Source organism: Staurois parvus, unplaced genomic scaffold, assembly GCF_062004578.1.
Source record: "Staurois parvus isolate SC_StPar_1 unplaced genomic scaffold, SC_StPar_1.0 ptg000564l, whole genome shotgun sequence".
NCBI classification, from domain to species: Eukaryota; Metazoa; Chordata; class Amphibia; order Anura; family Ranidae; genus Staurois; species Staurois parvus.
The window spans coordinates 8,811,481-8,834,236 of NW_028318360.1; the positions used below are offsets into that span (position 1 = coordinate 8,811,481).

Sequence of the window (22,756 nt, forward strand, 5' to 3'; positions counted from 1 at the left end):
CATTCAATTACAGTACCTGCAGCAATTGAGAAAATAGAGCTCTAATCCCCCAAATTGGCATAATACCATATGAAATATCACTCTTTACCACTACAATAACAAAACTGGTGTTACAAGCTGGGGAAGGGGTTGAACCGAGAACTTTTCTGCCCCCTCTTGTATATTTTACCCTCCCCTCTACACAGAGCCAATAGGAAGGGTTCATTTTACTGAATTTTTATATATAAACCCAATTACCAAAATCTTGTAAAAGCTTTAATATGTGAATTCCATTCTAAAAGTATTTTTTAAATATTTTTTTTTTAATCTGCAGCTTGCAATAAAATAACACCTGAGTATCGTGCCATAACGTTCCGTATATTACTTTTTTCAGTAAAATAACCCAACCTATTGGCATTTTTGATGGGCTGCAGTAGGGACAGGCACAAATGTGTATCATTTAGGGAAAGTGCAATTACAAATAAAAGTGGGCTTATAATATCTAAAGATGGAGTGAGGCAATGACATAACAATTACACCGTATTTTCATATAAAAAGGAATAGAATTCAAGACCCATCTGAATAAGTTCATGCCAATGCTTTATATTGCAATCCTCTTTTTGAATGTATTGGATTATTTATTTGATTCAAATTGCTAACAAAGAGAAAAGCGCTTTTATGATGCAACATTTCATTATCATTGAGACGAAAGTATAAGCTGCACAATGCAATGGGGTTAATTAAAGTCTCCTACCAGCTATTGTTTCCACTGTTCTCAAAGAAAAGCTTCTTTTCAGAATGCGAAGCAGATCATCATTATGGAGCAGGAAAAGTTCATTCACAGAAGTACTCAGAACTGATATATTCTCAATTAGCTCACTGTCAGATGAAAACTATGGTTGGTTCTGAGAGATGGGAACAAAGAATTGGAGTGATGTGAGATGTACTGCCAACAATTTCTACTCTTCAGCAAGCAGGTCTGATTCTACCATGAAACGCTGCTTGAAATGTTCCTTTTAGAAGAGCGGGACTACCACTGTGGTCACAGAACTGGGACTGAATCCAATATAACAAGGGAGGCAAATCCTCCTGTCGTTTTCCATTATATAACTCTAAGTTATGTTGGAGATAAAAATATACGCTGTATTTAAGAGGAATTCTAGCTTATACTGTGCTTTTTCTATGGTGCCCAAAAATGTCACTTTGTCTTTGTATACTTGTTAGGCAAATGTAAATAGGTTACACAACTATGATCCATTTATTGTTTTTTTATGACCTTAAAGTGACCCTGTCATTGGAAATGTTTTTCCAACAGAAGGCCCCTGCAACTCCAATGGCAAGCATTGACTCCTCTGGATCATCGTTTTGCTGAAGAGTTATGGTCTCCAGGAGAATCTGTACATTCAACACCTTTGTTACTGTCGGAATCCTGCATCCCCCACCGCATGTCGTGCTTCCATCCACCATTTTAATTCAATTTAATTTAAATTTTTAATTTTATACGTGTGATTAATTTAATTATTAGAGTTTATGTTGGAAATGATAGAGGTTCACAGCACTACCTCAGATCTTCTGAAGTTTTTTTTGCAGATGTGGTGTATGGTATTCTCATTTAGAATAAGGTAGCAGCCGTTGGAGTTAAAGTGATTGTAAAGGCAATTTTTTTTTTAAAATAACAAACATATTATACTTACCTGCTCTGTGCAGTGGTTTTGCACAACCCTCCTCTTTTCGGTTCCCCACGAGCTGCTGCTCTGTACCCACTCACACACAAATATGGCTCGGCCCCGCCTCATCTTTCTCCTCATTGGCTCACTGGCTGAGACTGACAGTAGGGGAGCCAAAGGCTCCCACTGCTGTCTCTGCCATTGAAAAAGGAGAGACCCGCCAGATTGAAATGGGGGTCAGGTAAGTATTAGTGCGGCTGGGACAGCTGCGGCACAGAGAATGGTTTTTACCTTCATGCATTGAATGCATAAAGGTAAAACAAATTGTGCCTTTACAACCACGTTACTATTAGACATAGGACTAGGTTCTCACCTGTGCGGGTGATTGCCACTGCAGGACCACACCTGTTCCTGCAGCCGCAACCAAACGCATAAAAAAATGCAGGAAATGCGCACAGGTGCCATTAATCTTAATGGTAACCACGCACATTGGAAATTGCAGCAGCCACTACCCGCACTGGGAACCGCACTGAACTTAAGGTCCCTGTGCAGGCTGTGATTTCCAGAATGACGCAGAATCCCTTTCCCGGAGTTTTCAGCAGTATGGCAGCCTATTCAAACAAATGGGGAGCCGTGCCAGCTCTGCCAAGCCCGATCTCTAAGCAAATATATAAACAATATTTAATGCAGGTATGTATTAATGCATTACAGTAATATAAATACTTTGGCATGTAAAGTAAAACAACTTCTATGTTTAAGTATTTATACTGAGTATTTGGCTGCTTGCCTGGGGTTCAACATGTGAGAAGGGCCATTCATGATCCAGAAAGATTTTACACAGTTATAAAATCACTGTGTCCAGTAATAGTCTGCTAAGTGATGAGCCCATAATGGCCCTGCAAGGCAGCCCCAAACAGTTCAATCAATAAGGGCAGTTGTATCGGGTGCAAAAAATGTCATTAATGACCAGACAGATGGTAAAGAAGGAAAATTTCAGGCAATTTTAAAAATTCAAATTATCCAAAATGAGAGGTTGCCTATTGATGTACCAGGCAATGTTCATAGGAGAAGGGAGAAGCCCAGGGGCCGACTGACAACTCATGGGGCCCCCGGGCAATAGGGGATCATGGGGCCCCTGTGTCCTTGCCCAAACTCAAAAAAGCCTATGAAAAAGGTACCAGGGGCATCTCATGGAGCCCCCTACTGACCCCGGGCCCTCGGGCAGTGCCCGAGTTTCCAAATGGTCAGTCCGCCCCTGGAGAAGCCTAACCTAGTTTCCTTGTAAGTTGCATGCATTTTCATTAGTTTAAATCATACTTGTATTGCCCATTTGTACCAGCCTGACTAGCTGCAGTATGTGTAACGAATACATTACCACTCATTATGTTGCTTGTACCTGCATTGTATTAGGGCAGCCAAGTAATTGAAATTGGCTACTCACATCACAACAAATCAAACACAGTGCAGGCTACATTTTTTGCAATGCAGGGCAGTGCACATTGCAGTGTTATGCACTGCAGATGGCTTTGTGATGCATTAGGGTGACATTCAAAATGAATTACACCACAGCCCATCACATATAATCTGCAGTGAAGTGATGTGAAGGGGCCCTTGATGCTATTGGGAAGATTTACTAAAACTGCAGCACTTGGTGCAGCTGTGCATGGTAGCCAATCAGCTTCTAACTTCAGCTTGTTCAATTAAGCTTTGACAATAAAACCTGGAAGCTGATTGGTTTCTCTGCAGAACTGATTCAGATTTTGCACTCTCCAGTCTTAGTAACGTTCCCCTTTGTCTGTAGCACTAAAATAAAGCAATGGTTTAAGCATTTATGCACCTTTAAACACATAAAGGCTGTCATTGAAACACATGTATATTTTTACTTTCTTTATATGAGATTCCATAGAAAATGATGAAAATACAGCATGCTAATGTGGTTTTTCCCTCTGGCATATGTTTACAGCAAGCTGTAAAAGGAATAGATTGTTGGTTAAGCTTTTAAATGGAGAAAATGTTCGGCAAAGTAATAAAAATAGATGAGTTTTTTTTTTTTAAATATGATTTCACTAACACAATGAATCAATTTAATGCCTGCAAATAACACCTGTAATTGGACAGAATGTGGAATGCTATAAATAGATGTTGGCTTTATCACACCAGCCTGCTAAAAATGAACCGGCTGCACAAAATAGCTGCATAATGCCTGTGAATTAAAAGCAAAAAGAATAGCATATTGCTGGCAGAGCCAGTCTAATCCCATTCTTCAAACAAAGCAAGATGAGAGTGAATAAAAAGCACTGAAGCTTGCCCAAAATGGATCAACATGATTCACTTTAGACATTTTATATATCCAATGACCCATCATTAGCTGGGTCACTAAATTCCTATAGTAATCATCATTATTATCAACCCTGAAATATTACCATTACCTGTCAAGAGCATTTGTGGACATCTGAGTATCACACCTATATAAGCTTGTTGGACATTCTATTCCAAAATGATGCCCATTAATGTATTGTTGGCCCCAATTTGCGCATATTACAGCCTCCACTCTCCTGGACTTTCCACAAGGTTTTGGAGTATGAGTGTGGGCATTTGTGCCTATTCGACCAAAAAATTTGTGAGGTCAAGTAATGATGTTGGATGAGAAGACCTGGATTCTGGCTGATTTTCCAATTTATTCCAAAGGTGTTCAGTAGGGTTAAGGTCAGCGCTCCGTGTAGACCACTTCAGCTCCTCCAACGCCAAACTAGTAAACCACATCTTTATGTGTTATTTGCTGCCACTGTGCAACCCACTTTAGCAGAGACAATCCACATTTCCAAGACATTGCCTGATTATGCCACCAATTACAAGGTCCACCATATTTACTGCTGTAGGGAGATTTATTAACTGAATGGAAGTTACTAGCATCGCAACAGCACAAGAAAGACGTGTTTCACACTGATGGTGCTTACGCATAATGTCATGTGTTTATGGACCTGGCTTTGTGTCAGGAATGTCATACCAGCCATCATAATGCATACTACCACACTCACATGCTGACAAATTTGTGAGCATGGTTACCACAAATACTGGGACCAGGTGAGCTATTTGATCCTGAGCTTTGCATAGGATCATTGCTGAATGGTCTCCCAGTCTGTACTTCTGATTCCTGATCATGAACCTATGCTTGACCTTATTACCAACCAGGCTTTAACCTGACCTGCTCTTGGATTATCCTAATTTGCCCATGATTGCTGCTCATCTCCGTTACCAACCTCAGCCAAGAATGTTGACTGAGATTCTGCCGACTTGGTGCCTTGCTGCCTGTAAAATGACAACCTCTTCTTGCTTCTGACTTTGTTTCTGGCTACGATTTGGTGCCTTCTTGCTTGGCTGATATGACCTGGCTTATGAATCTACTGCGCTCATAACTGAACTTGATATATTCATGATGTACCACCAGATGTGTTCCTGCTCATTTGATACCTGCGTTCCCAAGTTCCAGTCTTCATTTTCTGCACCCTGGCACTTATGTCCTTCCACCACCCTTGCAGCCCCTGTATCAATTTCCAGTGGTGCTCAGATAGGCATTGTGCAAGAAACCACCCTTTTCATCTTGGACTTCATATACACATATATGACACTTTGTGAATATGGGCACAGTCATGCTGGAACAAAAAATGGCTAGTCAATCTGTTGATACAACAGTTGGAAGCACACAATTATCTAAAATGTCTTTGTATGGTATACCATTAACAGTAACCTTCACTGAAAACACCTCAACTGAATAATTTGGATGGGTGTCCAGATACATTTGGCCATATAGTGTACCTTTCTGAAAATATTAATCCCATAGCTGTCATGATGACCCCCTTGATTGAATGCTTTGAGTGAATGCCCTGGAACAAGTATGCAGATAAGGGCTTCCAACATTACTCTGACTTATTGATCTGTATGCTAGTACCAGAAGATTAACTAAAAAGGTGCTGAAGTCAGTGGCCAGGCAACAAAAGAATGTTAGCATGCTCTTGCATTCCTCCCATGACTGGTTTACTTTAAAGTACTCATCAGTCAAAACTGGAAAATAAGGCTAGATTCATATAGGTGATACATCCTACTTGCCCAGGATTTTTGTTTTCTGCTCAGAGAGTAAACTGTCCATACACTTGTAGAAATTCATTCAAAATGTATCGTTTTAAGAATGTTCATTTGATTTTGTAATTGTTAGTGGGCTCAGATTGGCAATCAGTGTGATGAGAAAATTCGAAGGGGCAAGAAGGAAATTTTGTTTTGGACACATTTCTAACAGTGAATATGTTTTTTATTAAAGAAATTCCAAAATTTTATTTGAAAATCAAGTAAAATTTTGAAGTACTCTCAAATGGCATTCATCAAGTCATCAATGTTTGAGATTTTTTGTACAAATGTTTGTATGAATATTTGTATGAAAGGTCATTTAATCTAGTAGTGTATGGCTAGCTTTATTATATTACATCACAGCTACTGCTGCTAAAAATCTCCCTGATGCTGGTAATCCGCTATTTTGGAAAGACTGGTTGCAGATGAATTTGAATATGTATGCTGGATGTTCACAGTAAGGCCTACTGTACCATTAGGTTTTTTTAAGGGGCTTTTTTTTCTAAAAGTGGAAAAACCTTTTAAAAGAATCGGAACATGACAAACTACATGAAGTTTAACCAGAAACACATTTAAATATTCTTCAGAGGATAGACCATAATCTTCTATCACATTAACCTGCATTTCACTGATAGTAAATAACAAAACTTGAAAAGATCTGTCTAACGTCAGATAATTGATGGCAATTCTGTATGTAGCAAATGGCTCTTCTTCCTCCCGAGCCTGTACCATCTGTTGCCTATTAATTGAGGAGAAAACTCATCGATCACAAATCACAATCACACAATGAAGACGATTTGACTCTTGCAGAAGCATTATACAGTTATTTATGGTGACATGCATTAAGAGTAGGGAGTCGATATTAAGGCAGAACGTGAAATTTGTCATTTTATTTTCAACTTGCGAGAAACTGTAAATGGATTTTTATAAACAGCTAGTATAGTTTTGTCATCGTAAAACCCCTTTATGTGAATTTCAGATGATAACTAATGGATGACAAAAAGGATTCACAGTCAATAATACTGGCACAGGTATGCAAGATGAAACACTTTATTAAAAGTGCCAAAAGTAACTGCTTTTTTTATTAAACTTTTTAGATGATTAATTGCATGCTAGATGGCAGTGCCCGCAGACACGCTCAACAGTGTTTATAACACAACGGTTAATCGCTCTTGTTTTTAAATTATGTATCCTCTCAGCACTGAATCATCATATTCAAAAGAAATTCTAATCTAAAAACTCTTAAAGATATAGTTCATTTGGCAATGATCATAACAGGTTCTCAACCCAGCCTAGGTCTTGGAGAAAAGAAACAAATAAAGCACAGGGTGAGACCTCGCTGAGTATAGCATTGAGTTAACATGAACACACCACAATTCTAGAAGAAGAGATGACAGTATGGCAGAAGAGGACAGGCTAATATGCAGTTAAAGAATAGGCCTTTTATGATCAGCCCGTGCTAGGGTTATCCTGTGGGCTCCCCCAATTGCTGCTCGAAAAGTTAACTGCACAGCTCAAGACCACCATTAGGAAAGCGTTTCCTGTTTGTGAAGAGATCTCCCATGCAACCAAAGGGGTGGTGCACATAACTAACTGAAATGCTGAAATGAGGTAGTACTTGAGTGGGATCCCTGTAGTGCCCATTCCTCCAAAGAAACCTGCCAAATTCTGTACAATTGTAATGAGAAGAGTAGTTGGTGGTTTCATGAACTACAGGACCTAGTGGTCAGACTGCCTAGCAGTTTTGTAAAATAACTTGCACACATTCTGTACAGTTTTCTGTATAGATGATCAAGCCAGTGTACTGTGTTAAGGCTATTAACATAGGCAGGTGTCTATGCTATGTTACTGGTGTTAGTATTGGTACTGTTTATCTCATTACTGGTTGATGCATGCTGGGGTTATTACAATTGTGTGACATGTCTTCTCATGTACATGTGAGTCACTTCTCTTTTACAAAGGCTATATACTGTATATAGGGGAAGCTGACCTTGTGTTGCAGTCTGTGGTGGGAGCAGTACAGTGAGGACCCATGTACTCTGTAAACCATGCTACCGGCAGCATCATCCTTTAATGGGTCTTGATTTTGGGCAACCTTGTGAATGGACTTTCTGTGTAAGGACTTTTTAATCTAATGCAGAACTAAGGGGGGTAATACTCCCCTTTCCTCCAATGGTCCCCACCCCTCATTGGTGCCTCCTGTGTGCCGGTCTTTTTCTGTCTTCATTGGCTGGTGCAGGATGATGTCAATCCTGTGGATGCACGGGATCAAGTGATCCTGATACACAGGGATCCAGCCAGCACTGCAAGCTAAGCTGCATATTCGCACATTACATGCCAGTGGCTGCTGAGAGCATGAATGTAGATGCATCTTATGGCATATGTGACATTACATGTCTTATCTGGAATAAAGTGCCTGCTGTATGATATAGTAATTATATATATATATATATGCATATATATATAGTGCATATTCACGTTATTGACCAAAAGGATAGCCAAGGACTGTTAATTTATGCACAAGGTAATTGTCTTACCTTTGTTATGTTGGATTCACCAGTTTTTGGATAAATATGTGGAGAGTCAGGGGGATTTTCAGAACAGGTTATTTGCAAATCTACCAGCATTGTAAAATGCAAGTTTGTCTGATTATATTTGGAAAGATCTTAAATATTCATAGTGTACTTGTTTATGGTGAAGAGAATTTCAATGTGGGTGTCTTGTCCACCTTTATACAAGGATGTTAAGGATTGCAGTTTTGCCATAAACAAGGCAAGGAGTATCAATTTAACGTTTTAATTAAAATCTATGCATACAGATGTTCTAAGTCTAGACACATTGTTTTTAACACATAAGATCAAACATGCTCATAAAATCAACCATTCAGATCACTCAACACTTCGGTCAATGGGAAAAGGTGTATATTAGGGAAGGTTTTTTGGTTGAGTGGGGACAGGAGAAAGTGGGTTCTCTGAAGGTGTCTGATGATTGCATGAATATTCTAAGTATCCTGTCATCTTCCTTGTCTGTACCTCTGTTTTATGGATTGTCACTGAGCTGATTAAATGCATCTCTCTGGAAAAGAACTGTTGGACTAGTTGCTGCGGGAAAATACATTTATAAATGTCTTATGGGGTGTTCCTGTGTGGACCTCCACATATTTGAGATAAGACAACATATGCATGCTCACAGTGTTGTAACAGCTGTATTTCTTTCCAATCTGTCAAGTAATGTGAGAAATACCAGTACCGGTGACCCACTGTTTATATGAAGGATGTGAAAAGTTTAGACACCCTCCATTTTCTCCATTTACAGGTTACAATCAGATATCAAACTTCTTGAAATTTCTTTTGAAATCAGATTTGATTTTTAACAGCTTCTACCTCTGTCAGATTGCCCTCTGTGGCTCTTTTGGGGACACTTCTTCCTCTTTTTTTTTTCACAAGAACATGTTTGGTTCCTGGAACAGGAAGTGTGGGCACATCTCCAACAAGGACACATATAGTAGAAACAGGCTGACATTTATTCTATTCTTACCCCACACGGGTTAAATGTCTGAAGTTCTGCATTAATTCTACAGTATACAAAGACATTTAAGGCAATTATAAAGAATTAGAGTATACATATTCCTTAATGAATGGGTCCTGTGTGGCCCCGAAATGTTGCACACTAAATTCTGTGATTGTCATGCAATAAAACCAAGTCTTATTTAAAATTATTTTGGTATGCAGACTACATATCTTTATGTTTTTTTATTGACGTTGCCATACGCTGCTCATAACAGCAACTGTTCCAGTACGGTATGTGATGGTAAAATTGTTCACCTAGTAAATCTGGCCATTATAGATTACATGACTGCCATAGCAGACCATAAACGGTATGCAGAATTATTGCTAAGCGTATTGAATGGCATATGCAGCATAATGGTTGATTTTACTCAGACAGGGCCATAAAATCTATTCAACAGGTAATGTGATTATGTATGGGTCTGCCACCTGCCTTGAAACTACCTTGAACAGCTTCTGCAGAAACTTACACAATGAAAACTAAGCTCAGCAATATACTGTGTATATAAATATATTACAGCTTACCAGAATATATGATCCTTGGTGACTTGTTCTTGTAAGAGATCCCATTTCCTTCCAAGATCGACAGAGACATAAAGCTGCAGAGACAAAGATTGTGTCACACTGATATGGAGTGAGTTCCTTAATAGTGAAGACAAGTCACAGTTTCAAAAGGCAAACTTTAGGGGTCAGGATTTAGAATGTAAGTATAAGTTTTGTCCCAAAAAACTGTAAAGTTATAAGGAACTCAGAGGAACTGAGTGAAACATTGTTAATAATGTTGATGATCTTACTCTATCAACTATTATCAAGAGCATGGGTGATTTTTAATGTTCTTATCTGGCCATACATAGATTGACATTTGGCTGGTTCAGCTAGGACCAGCTGAATTTTGATCCATGTGTAGCACTACCCACTTAAGGGTTGCTTAGTAATTTTTGGGTTCCTGTCAATCTGAACCTCTTGTTGTAAGCTCAACCTCTGTTGACACCACCATGTTCTCGTTACCAAAATAAATCACATCTGTAAAATGGACTCACACATAAATTAGTATAGACCAATATGAAATTTATATCGGAATTAAAAGTAACTTGGTCAAACAGAACAAAATGACACTGATATATGCAGCAAATATTAGCACTCTTGGTAATTGTGAACAAAAGAACCTGTCCTAACTTTTACATAGTTAGGACAGGTTCACTTTAAATAATTGTCATTCTTTTGCTTACAAAATATTTATATAGCGTATGAAGTCATTTACCAAAATCATTATTGGAGATTTTAGTGTGCAGAACAATCTTCAGTGTGGAACCATACTTTTTCTTTGCAGTATAAAATTTAAACTTTATGTTAATCGAGCATACAGAGGCTAGTGATGTGGTATCTCCAGATCAGAGTTTCTCAATCAGGGTTCCGTGGAACCCTAAGGTTCCTCCAGAGGTTGCTAGGGGTTCCTTGAACAATTTTTGCCTTTCAGGTAAGTTCCCACTGACACCATTGATCTTATTAGCAAACTGTAAAGGGGTGATTCCTCCCAATGACCACAAGCGTAAGGAGCATTCTTACCTCTGACTATCACACTAACGTATCATGAATTGTAGATAAAGCCATTTTTAGCAGGGGTTCCCTGAGACCGGAAAGTTACATCAAGGATTCCTCTGCGTTGAAAAGGTTAAGAAAGGCTGCTCCAGAATGAGGCTAGAAATGAAAGTGGATCACCATTGCAGGGAACTCGTATGTAAACATTTTAACAAATGTTTGTTTTTTTAGGGCGGTGAGGGGTAGCAGATAGAGATACTGTATATTTAGCATTATTCCTCAGATTTATTCTTTCTGGCCCCCTAGGCCAATTCTGTATGCTACCTCTGCAGCTGTGTAACAGGATGAATATTCAGCTGAATGATCAGACAGAAAGTAACTGTAAATTGCATTTTACCAAACAGGTGCAAAATTACAACCAATGATGTAAAACTGTGTCAGAATCGAAAAGAAACCATACACTGCAGAATAATGCAAAACAGAGTATGAAAGTTGCACAAACATGAAATCTTACATCATTATCTCTGTGACTCAATTAGGGTAACATGGCTGGATAGCATAGCCTTTATAACAGTCTATAGCACATGTGTCAAACACAAGGCCTGTGCGTCAAATCTGTCTTGTGAGGCCATGTCATGTAGCCCTCGCAGCTGCGGCACCACCCTGATCACCGCTCCACCTTGTCTCAGCAAATGGCAGCAGAGAGGATGACAGAAATCCTCCATCAGATCTTGCACTTCTATGTGCAGTCATGGAGATGCTTGTTTCTACACCCTTCCCCTCCCATATCAGCAATTGGCAACAGAGAGGAGTACAGAACTCCTCCTACAGATCCTTTGCCTCTCTGTGCAGCCACAGGACCTTCTTGTTTCCACCTCCCCTGGTCTCAGCATTCAGCACACTCCATCAGCTGACTCCAGCCCTCTTATGGTCCTCCTCCAGACTGCACTTTTTGCTTCCTAGTTCCACCCTCAGCTTCTTCCTAGCAGCAGCACAAGGTAAGGAGTGCGCACTGTGATGTAAGGGAGGGTGGGGGACTTTTGACATTTGATATAAGGGGGGTTGGGTTCTCTGGACATCCAGTCTTACAGATACAAATGGCCCTTTGAGGGCAACCATAATGCTGATGCAACCTGTGATGAAATTGAGTTTGACACCCCTGGTCTACAGCAACAGAGAATATGAATGAAAATCACTACTTCAATACAACAGTTCAGTACACATACTTATATTTATCCTCATCAACAGTATTCCTGCAAGTGAACTCCTGGATAGCTCTGGTAGCACAGGAGAACAGCTGGAGGAATGTGAGGGGTCCAACCCCACTGGAAGTACAGTACTCTGGTAGCAATTGGGGAGGTTCTTTCCACAGTAACTGGGTCTTCCAGACAAGCTGAGTGCTATTAATCTCCTGACTAGACTGAAGGATTATTTATACAGAGGTGAAGTCAATGCTAGATTGAAAAATCCTCACTCAAAACCACTTTGATAGTATAATAACATAAACAGTACCAGACACATGTTTGCAGCGATAGAATTGGCACAACAAGGTTTTGCATGTACTGATACAACCAGGAAAGAGAAATAGGTTTACGAAGAAGGGGCTAAAACTAGGTTTTAGTTTCTAGTTGTACAAACCCTGTAAGGGTACAGTACACTATGCTGCCAACAAAACTATACAGACAATACTGAGGTAGCAGCAACAACTAGACATGTGCGATTCATTTAGTTATGAATTGAATTTGTATGAAATTTTCATTATTCAGAGATTCAGATGCATCCAAATCTCCAGATCACAATAATAACAAATTTCAATGAATCTGAAATACAGTCATGGGCAAAAATATTGGCACCCCTGCATTTCTGTCAGAAAATGCACCACTTCACCCAGAAAACTGGTGCAATTACAAATGTTTAGACATTTTCATGTTTATTTATTTTGTTTGTATTGGTATGACACAAAAAAGTGGCGAAACAAAAAGCCAAATCTGATTATTGGCACCTTCTCAAAATTGTAAGAAATAATTGCATTCCAAGTTTGTGATGCTCCTGTAATTTGTAATTAAACTCACTTGTATCAGTTAACAGGGGTTGACAATATAGAAATCACACCGACAACCAGTTAAAATGGTGAAAAATTGACTCAACCTTTCTGTTGTGTGTCTCTGTGTGCCACATGGAGCATGGAGAAGAGAAAGAGCAGCAAATAATTTTCAGGGGATTTGAGAACAAATATTGTGGAAAAGCATGGACAATCTCAAGGTTACAAGTCCATCACCAGAGATCTTACTGTTCCTGTGTCAACATTGTCAAGAAGTTTACAGCCCATGGCACTGTAGCTAATCTCCCTGGACATGGACGAAAGATAATAATTGATCAAAGATTGCATCTAAGTATTGTTTGAACGGTAGATAATGAACATTGATCAACTTCCAGACAAATTCAATCTGACCTTCAGGCAAAGGGTACAACTGTGTCAGCTCGCACTATACGTCGCCATCTGAATGAAAAGGTATGCTATGGTAGGAGACCCAGGAGGACCCCACTGCTGACACAGAAACATAAAAAAGCCAAATTGTAGTTTGTCAAAACTTGCCTGATGAAGCTTTCCAATCCTTTTGGAAAAATGTGCTATGGACAGACAAAACTGAATTACAGCTTTTTGGTAAAGCCGATCATTCTACTGTTTTCAGAAAAATAAATGAGGCCTTTAATGAAAATAATACAGTCCCTACAGTCAAACAAGGTGGAGGTTCACTGATGTTTTAGGGTTACTTTGCTCCTTCAGGCACTGGTTGTCTTGACCGTGTGCATGGCAATAGAAAATCTGAAGACTACCAAAGAACTCTGGGAGTAGTGTAGGGCCCAGTGTCAGAAAGTTGGGTCTCCACAGAGGTCATGGGTCTTACAGCAGGACAATGACCCAAAGCACCCAGAAATGGTTTAAGACAAAGCACCGGAGAGTACTGAACTGGCCAGCAACGAGTCTAGATCTCAATCCCATTGAGCACCCGTGGAAAGATCTCAAAACAGCAGGGAAAAGGAACCCTTCCAATCTGAGAGACCTGGAGCAGTTGACAAAAGAAGAGTGGTCCAAATTTCCAGTAGAGAGGTATAAGAAACTCATTGATGGCTACAAGAAGTGATTGAATTCAGTTATTTTTTCCAAAGGGGTGTGCTACCAAATATTAAATTGAGGGTGCCAATAATTTTATCCAGTCCATTTTTGGAGTTTTGCATGGAATTTGTCAGATTTGTTTTTTTGTTTCTCCACTTTTTTGCATCATACCAATACAAACAAAAGAAATAAACATTTGTAATTGCAACAATTTTCTTGGTGAAGTGGTGCATTAACTGACAGAAATGCAGGGGTGCCAACATTTTTAGCCATGACTGTAAATTATAACGAAAACAACAAATTCATTCATATTCATTTGTTTCATTATTTTGCAACTTCAGAGGGTTTTGTAAGTTTAATAATATTGTCACAGTGGTATACAGTGGTATTATGATTGTGCAAAGCCAAGCAAAACATCAAAGTCGCAAGCAAGTCCCATCAAAATCGCAAGTAAGTTGCACCAAAAACTTGAAAGCAAGTTGCATCAAAGTCACAAGCAAGTGTGGAAATATCATAATATCATAATAACTTAAAAAATTAATCTGAATTTTCCAAAATAATTTCCGAAAATACTAATCTATTTGGAATAATGAATAAACAAAACAAATCTGAATATACGAAACAAATTCTGAAAACGAATCATTCTAAGATAACGAATATGACGAAACTAAATGGTTGTCTTAGCGAATGAAACTGAAACCAAACAAAGTTTTTTGCTGTACATATCTCTAGTTCCCAAAATGTGCTCCATGACAGCAAACAATTTTCTTTGATGATCAAGCATGCAATGGGTAATTGAACCCCAACAATGGTCATACTTTTATTTACTGCAATTTTTCAGACTTTTTTTCACTCTTCTTCCCACGCAAGTCTCAGGGATTTGGTGATACTTTTTTGAGAACATAAAAAAAAGCAAAAATTAAAATATCTAGACCTTAAAAAAAATAAATAATAATAATAAATAATGTGTTGCATCTTATTAATTATTTGATGAGGTGGTTCCCTTGATTTTATTTTTTTTTAATCCCTTCTCCTTTATTTTTACTTACAATTCTGCAAATAACACTTCCTATGCCTGGGTATCTACATTCGCTCATGCACTGTATCTATGGAGGGAACCATGGCTGTTACCCTGGGCAACAGACATCTGCCTTTTTACAACTTCATTAAATGGATGATGGGGAGTTTAATAGTTTACAGAAAAAAGATAACATTGTTTGTTCTATTAGTTCAGGTCACAGGAATTGACAAGGACACTGAATTTCTGCCGAGATCAACAGGTATTTTCTGTCCTTGCTAAAAATGTTCAACACATCCAAGGACTGGTAAGCCACAATGAATTACATTTTTGTCATTGCGTTTAATTATCCTTTAAATGAAATAAACATAAACAAGCCATTACCTTGGCATCTTTCGTGTACGCAAGCAACTTGTCCTCCTCCTTTGGATGAAAGATGAGGGTCTCCACAGAGAAGGTAATCAAATGTTTTTGAAAGGTTGTCCCTTCATCGCTGCTTGTGAAAAGGCATTGTTCGGAGATTGAGGAGCTGACAAGAATAATCTGAGAAGAGTGAAAAAGAAAAACAATATTAGAACATGCCAATTTACAAAAGGAAGTAATTAATGTAATTGCACGGGCTCTGTATAAATATAAACTTGGTCAACTGTGACTGTTTTACAATGAAACGACATTCCAATAACGACAGCATGCTCTTTGTGTGAAGAAACTCAGCGTGTGTCTGTGTTTGTGTCAAAGAAGGTAGCAGAGGTGGGTTGTCCACACAAATGTCTTCTTCAAAAATAGATTTACTTAGATGAGGTTATAATAACATTCACTGAATATGTTTTCATTTCACATGATCAGAAAAGCAAAAGATACTTAGGGTGAACTTATAAAACATTTGCCATTGCAATTGCATATGTTTCTTTGTGAACTGGGCAAAATCAAATGTTCTCAGGTTATATTCTCTGCAGATTAAATGTGTAAATTTGGAAAATGCCGCATTATGGTTGCTAGATGGAGCTGAGGAGCATAGCTGTTTCCTATGATAGTCAGCAATAATGCCATAATGCAGTATCTACCCCATTTCCCCAATTTTTGATGGATGAAAAGCTATGCAAATGTTTTTATAAATATGCCCCTTGAAGTCAACCTTTCTTTAGAAAAGTATATGGGTTGCCATTGCTCATTCTGCTAATGCTATTTGGAAACACAGCGCACAAATTAATAAAATAAATAATTAAATGAATTAATTGTGCATAATAATCATAAACAAATATGAATATATGTGAATATATAAATAAATAATATATATATATATGTGTGTGTGAAGATATGAAAAAATATACAAAGTCTCAAATCTGTATAAATATATGTGAAAAATATACAAAATGTCCAAAGTCCCAAACAAGTGATATTCGTTTATAATTTATATTTATATCTTTGCATATATTCATATTTGTTTATTTATGATTATTATGCACAATTGATTAATTACTTTATTTTAATAATTTTTGCGCTGTGTTTTTAGTTTATAATTTTTTTTAATGTTTTCTCATCAATGAACAGCAGCACTAATTACGTTTTTTATTGGGTTTAGGCGCGGGTTTATTTACATTATTTTGGTAATGCTATTTGCCTAGCTATTAGGTTACTCTCTATCTTCAGTATTTCATTAGTTACTGACCTAGACCAAGTATGCAGATCAGGAAAGTCAGGTCACACATGCAGGGTCTCCTACGAGCTTTTAATGTTAGTCTGGTCTTTCATTTAGAATAATAGCTCTCTACTGGCTTCAAGCTCTTGAAGCGACTTCAAGTCCCAAAGCCAAAAAGGCACTATGAACACTTGAAAACCATCCTCTGTGCTTTACATACAGTATGTGCATTTTTTAAGCAGAAGTATATCCCTATGTGTCTCAAAGCTCAACTCGATTTTCAGTGGAGTGTGGAAGGGTTAGAACATTTTAATTTATGTGCCCCCATTGTAGAAATATTCTCCAACTTCATGTCTTTGTGTGTCATGGTGTGACAGGCTGTCACCAGATAGGTGCGGGAAAATGTCCCCAATGAGAACACAGACAAAAATAAAACTTGATAGTTGTTATACCCTTCCAAAACTAACAAAAAACCCTTTTAGGTTAATTTGAGATCAAATACTGAATCAATAGCCACCACAGGAACAGCAGACGGACAAACACTGATTACATAATGACCTCATTTTATTATATAACATCTGTCCTGAGGTTACAATTTTAGAGGCAGCACATACAAGTGTTTCTCTTTCATACATTTTGTCATTTAAGTGATCCAATATGTGTGAATATTGGTACGTTCAGTCTGTTGGAGTTAATTAGAGGAGCTGGAAGAGTCATATCTCTCCTCCAGGATATTTATGAAGTGGGATTTATCCTCTAAATCTCAGATCTCCTTCAGTAGGTCACCGGATATAATTCTTCTAATGTGCTAGATTGCTCAGAGCTTTCACACATTCTACAGACCTTGACCTTCGAAAATGAACTGGCAAGACACACAAAATATCTGTTTGGGGCCGAATCCTTCTCATTTAGCTGAGCAGATGGTTCCCAGTGCAAGCAATCATTCTAAAATACATTCTTGTGATATATAAAATGTACATGCCAGGTTAATGGGATTTATTATACTTGACTGATTATGATGTCCTATATGGCTCTTTAACTGTGCGCTGTCAGGCTTATTCAGTAAAGTAAAGGGCAGTAGGAAAAACCTAAAGTGACCAAATCAGTACTATGGGCATTTGCAGTGGGTGGGTAAAATGATTCCATGAACCACCACATTGAAATATGTATATTGATAGAAGCCAACAGCACCAATAACAATAAGAGGTGAACTTAAACTGTACATTGGCTTGATATAAAAAGCTATAAATAAAAATTAAACTCCAAAAAGCACCCATTTTTTTATTTACAATACATTCGGTAGGTAGGTTTGTGATATATTCAAATTTACTGAACTTAACATCCAGGAGAATTAAGAAGTCTTTAAACCTAAACTCCTGGAATTATCCAAAATGAACACTGCACTGCAAAGGTTAAATGCTCATTTAGTCTAGGGGTGCAGGGATAAGATATAATACTTACATTGTTTCTGGCCTGCCAGGCTCTCTCGTTCTATGCAACTGGTTTCACACAGCATCCTCTTTAAAGCACTTTGAACCCCAGTTACAAGCTTGCATCCTCATGTACAATGCAGGGTTATTAGCCATGCACTGTACATGATGATGCACACAGTTGGCCCACGGTTGGAGAACAATAATGGAGTGAGGGGTTGGGAGAAATAATCCACCTTACCCATGCATCCCTAGACTACATAAACATTTAACTCTTGCAGTGCTGGGGGAAGGCCAACTGCAAGAGTAGAGTTTAACTAATTGCTGATTTCTGCTTTAACATGAACCTTTCTTTTTTTTTACATGGTAGGGATTGGTTAAAACACTTGTCATGTAGAAAAGAGATTTGGAGATTCTCTTTACTTCCTTTCCCAGAGGCACAACAGAAAGTAAAAAGTACAGTACATCTCTCCAGAGTGAGGGGGAATCCCCTATTGGACAGCTGTTACAGAAATAAGCATCCCTATTGGAAGATACCTCTCACCTCCTCTGCCAGAAGCTATAAAATTGAGGGTTTCCCATTACATTCTCTCCATTTTAACAATATCACCAGTACTAATAGAGAAAGTGAATTTCCACAGCAGGGAAAAAGACATCATTAAAAATCTAAGTTACAAGAAACATCCCAAACATTCTCCATGTACCTCAAAAACTTACTGAGGTCAAATGCAAAAGTGATCATAGAAAAATAAGGTAGAAGGCACCTAGCATCCATTAAAATTGGTGCCTTCTTAACTTTTCTACTGGACAACTTTTGCATTTGGACCTTAATAAATTTGTGTGATACATGGGCAGTGTGTTGGCTATTTCTTATAATTGAGCTATAATGTGGTGTCGCCGTACACTGAGCACCTCATTATTGGGTTTATGGGTACAGTGCTGGGTGGATTTTCTAATAACAAAAGATTGGAAGGGTTTTAACCATTTCTTGCTCTAAAGAAATCTCTAAAGTAAACGTTTTTCATTTCCGATATGCTCTAAACTGAGATAAATCACTTTTGCTTGAACAGCAATTGTAGTTGCTTTTCTTCTATGGACTTACTGACAATATTGCCCATTAGCTCATACGTGGTCTTAGAAATCTGTGAAACCACCCTTGTAACCCACACACAAATGACCTCGTCTAGTCAGGTGGGTGACCTTGCTTTTTTCTATTGCAGTAAAGCACCACATCTTGATCACTGTCCTGGCCCAAGCCTTTTTAACGGCGATTTTCAGGCGTTCAGAAGGTGGAAATGTCCCCTGAATGCTTGTTTTTATGGCTGTTTTTTCCATCTGAAAGGGGATTTGGCATTGAAATAACATGCTACAACCTTGAGCCTGTCAAATTTAACATGTCAAGATAACTTTGCCGCACCTGCAAAGCATTAAGGCTCTGGCATGTTTATAAACCTCTTCAGCTGCCATGTTTATTTTAGGTGGGCAGTTGGGTGGGTATAAACGCAGATCAGCAGTCTATTTTTACCCCCCCATGTGCACCAAGCTATAGAGTCATCTCTTTGCTCTCCTTTACACTAAGCAAGCTCCCAGTTCCTAATGGCATCTAAGATTGACAGCGCTGTGAAATGTAATAGAGCTTAATTGGCTCACAGAGCATTGCATCATATGTTTTTCTCGGAAGCTTCAGGTTTGCTTAAAGACAGATCATTTTTAGCTGCCAAAAGATTTGTTTTCTTAAATGTTTTTAGGCATTGAAAAATTAAGCTACAGTACCTAGGCTTAGAAAGTATTCCATATTAGAGAATACAGTCAGAGATGCAGAACCAGGAGAGTTAATCAAGTTGATAGGGATAATACCCCTTGAAACATAATTTTGAAATGGTTTATAATAGAACGCTCCTGTTCCTACACTGGAGAGCATTATTCCTGCTAAGTCTGAAAGGCCGAACGCAGTTCCAGCAGCAACAACTTAACGTGACGATCTATCTATTTCTGCTCTAAAGCTGCGGTTTTATTTGTGATAGTACGCATGAAGGCACACCTCTGATTTTAGTCACAGTTGGAGGAAAGCATTCAAACATGATTTCTTATACTTCCCATAAAATGAAGAATATGTACGTGACTGGAAATGAAAACCTTTTTTTTACCACTCTGTGTTTTACAAGTAGAAAACTATCAGTTTTTTTTTTACATGGTTGAAGAATATTAATCTCTAAAATTGACTCTTAGCTTCTATCATCTCTTTGGGACCCAAGGGACCCTTGAGGTCTCCCCGCCACAGTTACCAACTTTGTTCTGAGTGTAAACAAACTGGAGTGTGCATTAACTCTTTTCCTACCGGCTCGGGTGTTTCACAAGATGCCTGTAGTGCCTGCAGCATGGAGCCCACTAGGGTTTCCATGCAGGAACCTGCAGATTTCACCGGTCAACCTTTATTCCTATTCTTTTCCCTGGGAACAAGCCTATTTCCAATTGATAGAGAATAAATATATTTCACACCAGGATGTTTACTTAAAATGATACTCAAGGTACACATTTTTTTTTAAGTAACAAACATGTTAGAATTACCTGATCTGTGAAGTGGTTTTGTACAGAGCAGCTCGAATCCTCCTTTTCTTGGGTCCCCTGTTGGATTTTCTGGTCCCTCCCTCCTGCTAAGTGCCCCCACAGCAAGCTGCTTGTTATGGGGGCACTCGTGCATGCTTGCTCCCATGGCTCGGTCCTGCCCCTTCTCCCTACTCAATGGCTGTGATTAACAGCAGCGGGAACCATTGGCTCCCTCTGCTGTGTCTCCGTCGATGAGAATGCAGAGACACAGGAGAGCCGGTGCTGTTGTGCACAGCTCTGGATCAAGTTCGGGCTTAGGTAGAAATTAGGGGGGCTGAGGGGGAGCTGAATACTGAAGGTCTTTTACCTTCATGTGTAAAAAAACTTCAGCCTTTACAACCACTTTAAGGAAGAATTCCAAGCATGGTATATTTTTACAGTTCATTGGTTCAGCTTGCCGTCATTGCTGGTCTCCTTAAAGTTACATAGAAGCCTGGTTATTGGGGACCTAACTAGACAGTGGCATGTGTCAACCTGAAGCCCACCAAAAGATCCAACAATCCAATGTCTGTCATCCTATGTGGAGCCCTTTTAGGTACTACACCCATTTTCATGTCAAACACAATGGCAAAAAGTGGAGGCTGCGCTTTGCCTTAAGAATTTAAACCAGTCAGGAGTTTCCACAATAGATGACATTTATAAAGTGGGCACAACATATTCTAAAAGTATCGGGGAAGTTCCAGCCATTTGCAAACTACATAGGCTGCTCTAGCACAGACTTAATTATTTAAATGATGCCAAGAGACAATGTTAGGATGAGAACTATCCAACATTAACAAACCTGGCACAAAGTGGTATTAATGTCGATTTAGTGAACGCCTTTAGAGGATTGGTGTAAAAATGGATACATTGAGACAAATGAAGAAGCCTTCTACATAATTAAAAGTAAATTAAAAGCTCTCTGCATAACTCAAGCGCAAAAAAAAGGACTCTTTGTCTTGCTTTGAGGAAATTACCTGAGGAAAATGTGCGTATAAAAGAAGTGGGCGATTATTAAGACAAATGAAAATAGCACATCACAGCAATTTGTGGGCTACAATGACCTCTGGAGATAAATACGTAGATCCAGGTTACCTCCTGGTAGAACATTCACTTTTTTTGATAGCATGGTGCAAAGAGCACTGATGTACTAGTAACCATAACAACTAGCTTGTTTGGTGTAGTTGGAGTAATGAAGTTGATTTTTTGACTGGTTGCTATGGTTACACACATCATTGTACTTTTCCTTTGTATTAAGAGTAACTCTAGTCTAAAACAAACATTTTTTAAAGCTCTATCTATAGTTTATTACTAATCATGTCTCACTTTCTGAAGCTGTGTAAGGTCTACTGATATGCAAGTTAGCTAAGCCCATGAACTGGGCAAAGAGAATTAGTTTAGTATGCGCCCACCATTGTATATAAATTGCTATAACTGCTATACTAAACAGTCCATAAATTTACTATATTAAAGCAAAAACTTTCACTTAAAGCGGAGTTCCACTCACTCTGTAAAAAAATAAAAGTCAGCAGCTACAAAAACTGTAGCTGCTGACTTTTAAAAAACAGCCACTCACCTGTCCCCCAATCCCGCGTTGCCCCCGCTGCAGCCTGTTTCACCAGCCGTCCTGTATTCCAGGCACCGGCATCTTCAGTGTGGCTACCCGGCTGTGACAGCTTGCGGCTTCACAGCTGGGTGCCCACTGCACATGCACGCATAGCGCTGCGCTTCCTGAATGGCCCCGCTGTCTTCTGGGTCCTGTCATGTGTTCCACAAGACTTTAGGGATGGAGGGTAAGAGAACAACTTCCGTTTCCGATCACCTAGGCGATCGCAGCGGATGTGGGTGCGGGTACCCATCAAATTCAGGTACCTGTTCCCCCCCCGCTCCCCAAAGGTGCCAATCCTTAATGGGGAGCAGGGGGCCAATCTTTAAAGCGGAACTTCCCCTTTTGGGTGGAACTCCGCTTTAAATATATTCCTCAAAAGCCACAAAGAATACACTTTGTGTGCTGCAAATGCCTATTCAAACCTAGATATTACCTTGTAAAAGCAGTATTTACATGATCACAATGCTGTATATGGTCTGTGCA

General features: G+C 38.9%; 1 protein-coding gene across 2 annotated transcripts in view; it reads right to left on the bottom strand.

Annotated features, from left to right (window-relative positions):
• The window catches only part of SORCS2 (sortilin related VPS10 domain containing receptor 2), a 1,187,504-nt gene that overhangs the window by 306,062 nt on the left and 858,686 nt on the right, over positions 1-22,756 (bottom strand). For both annotated transcript variants that reach the window (XM_089691582.1, XM_089691581.1), the window contains exons 4-5: positions 15,394-15,552; positions 9,860-9,933 (exon numbers count right to left, since the gene is read on the bottom strand). In XM_089691582.1, coding sequence (XP_089547708.1) covers positions 9,860-9,933; positions 15,394-15,552 — 233 coding nt within the window. The remainder of the gene's footprint in view (positions 1-9,859; positions 9,934-15,393; positions 15,553-22,756) is intronic.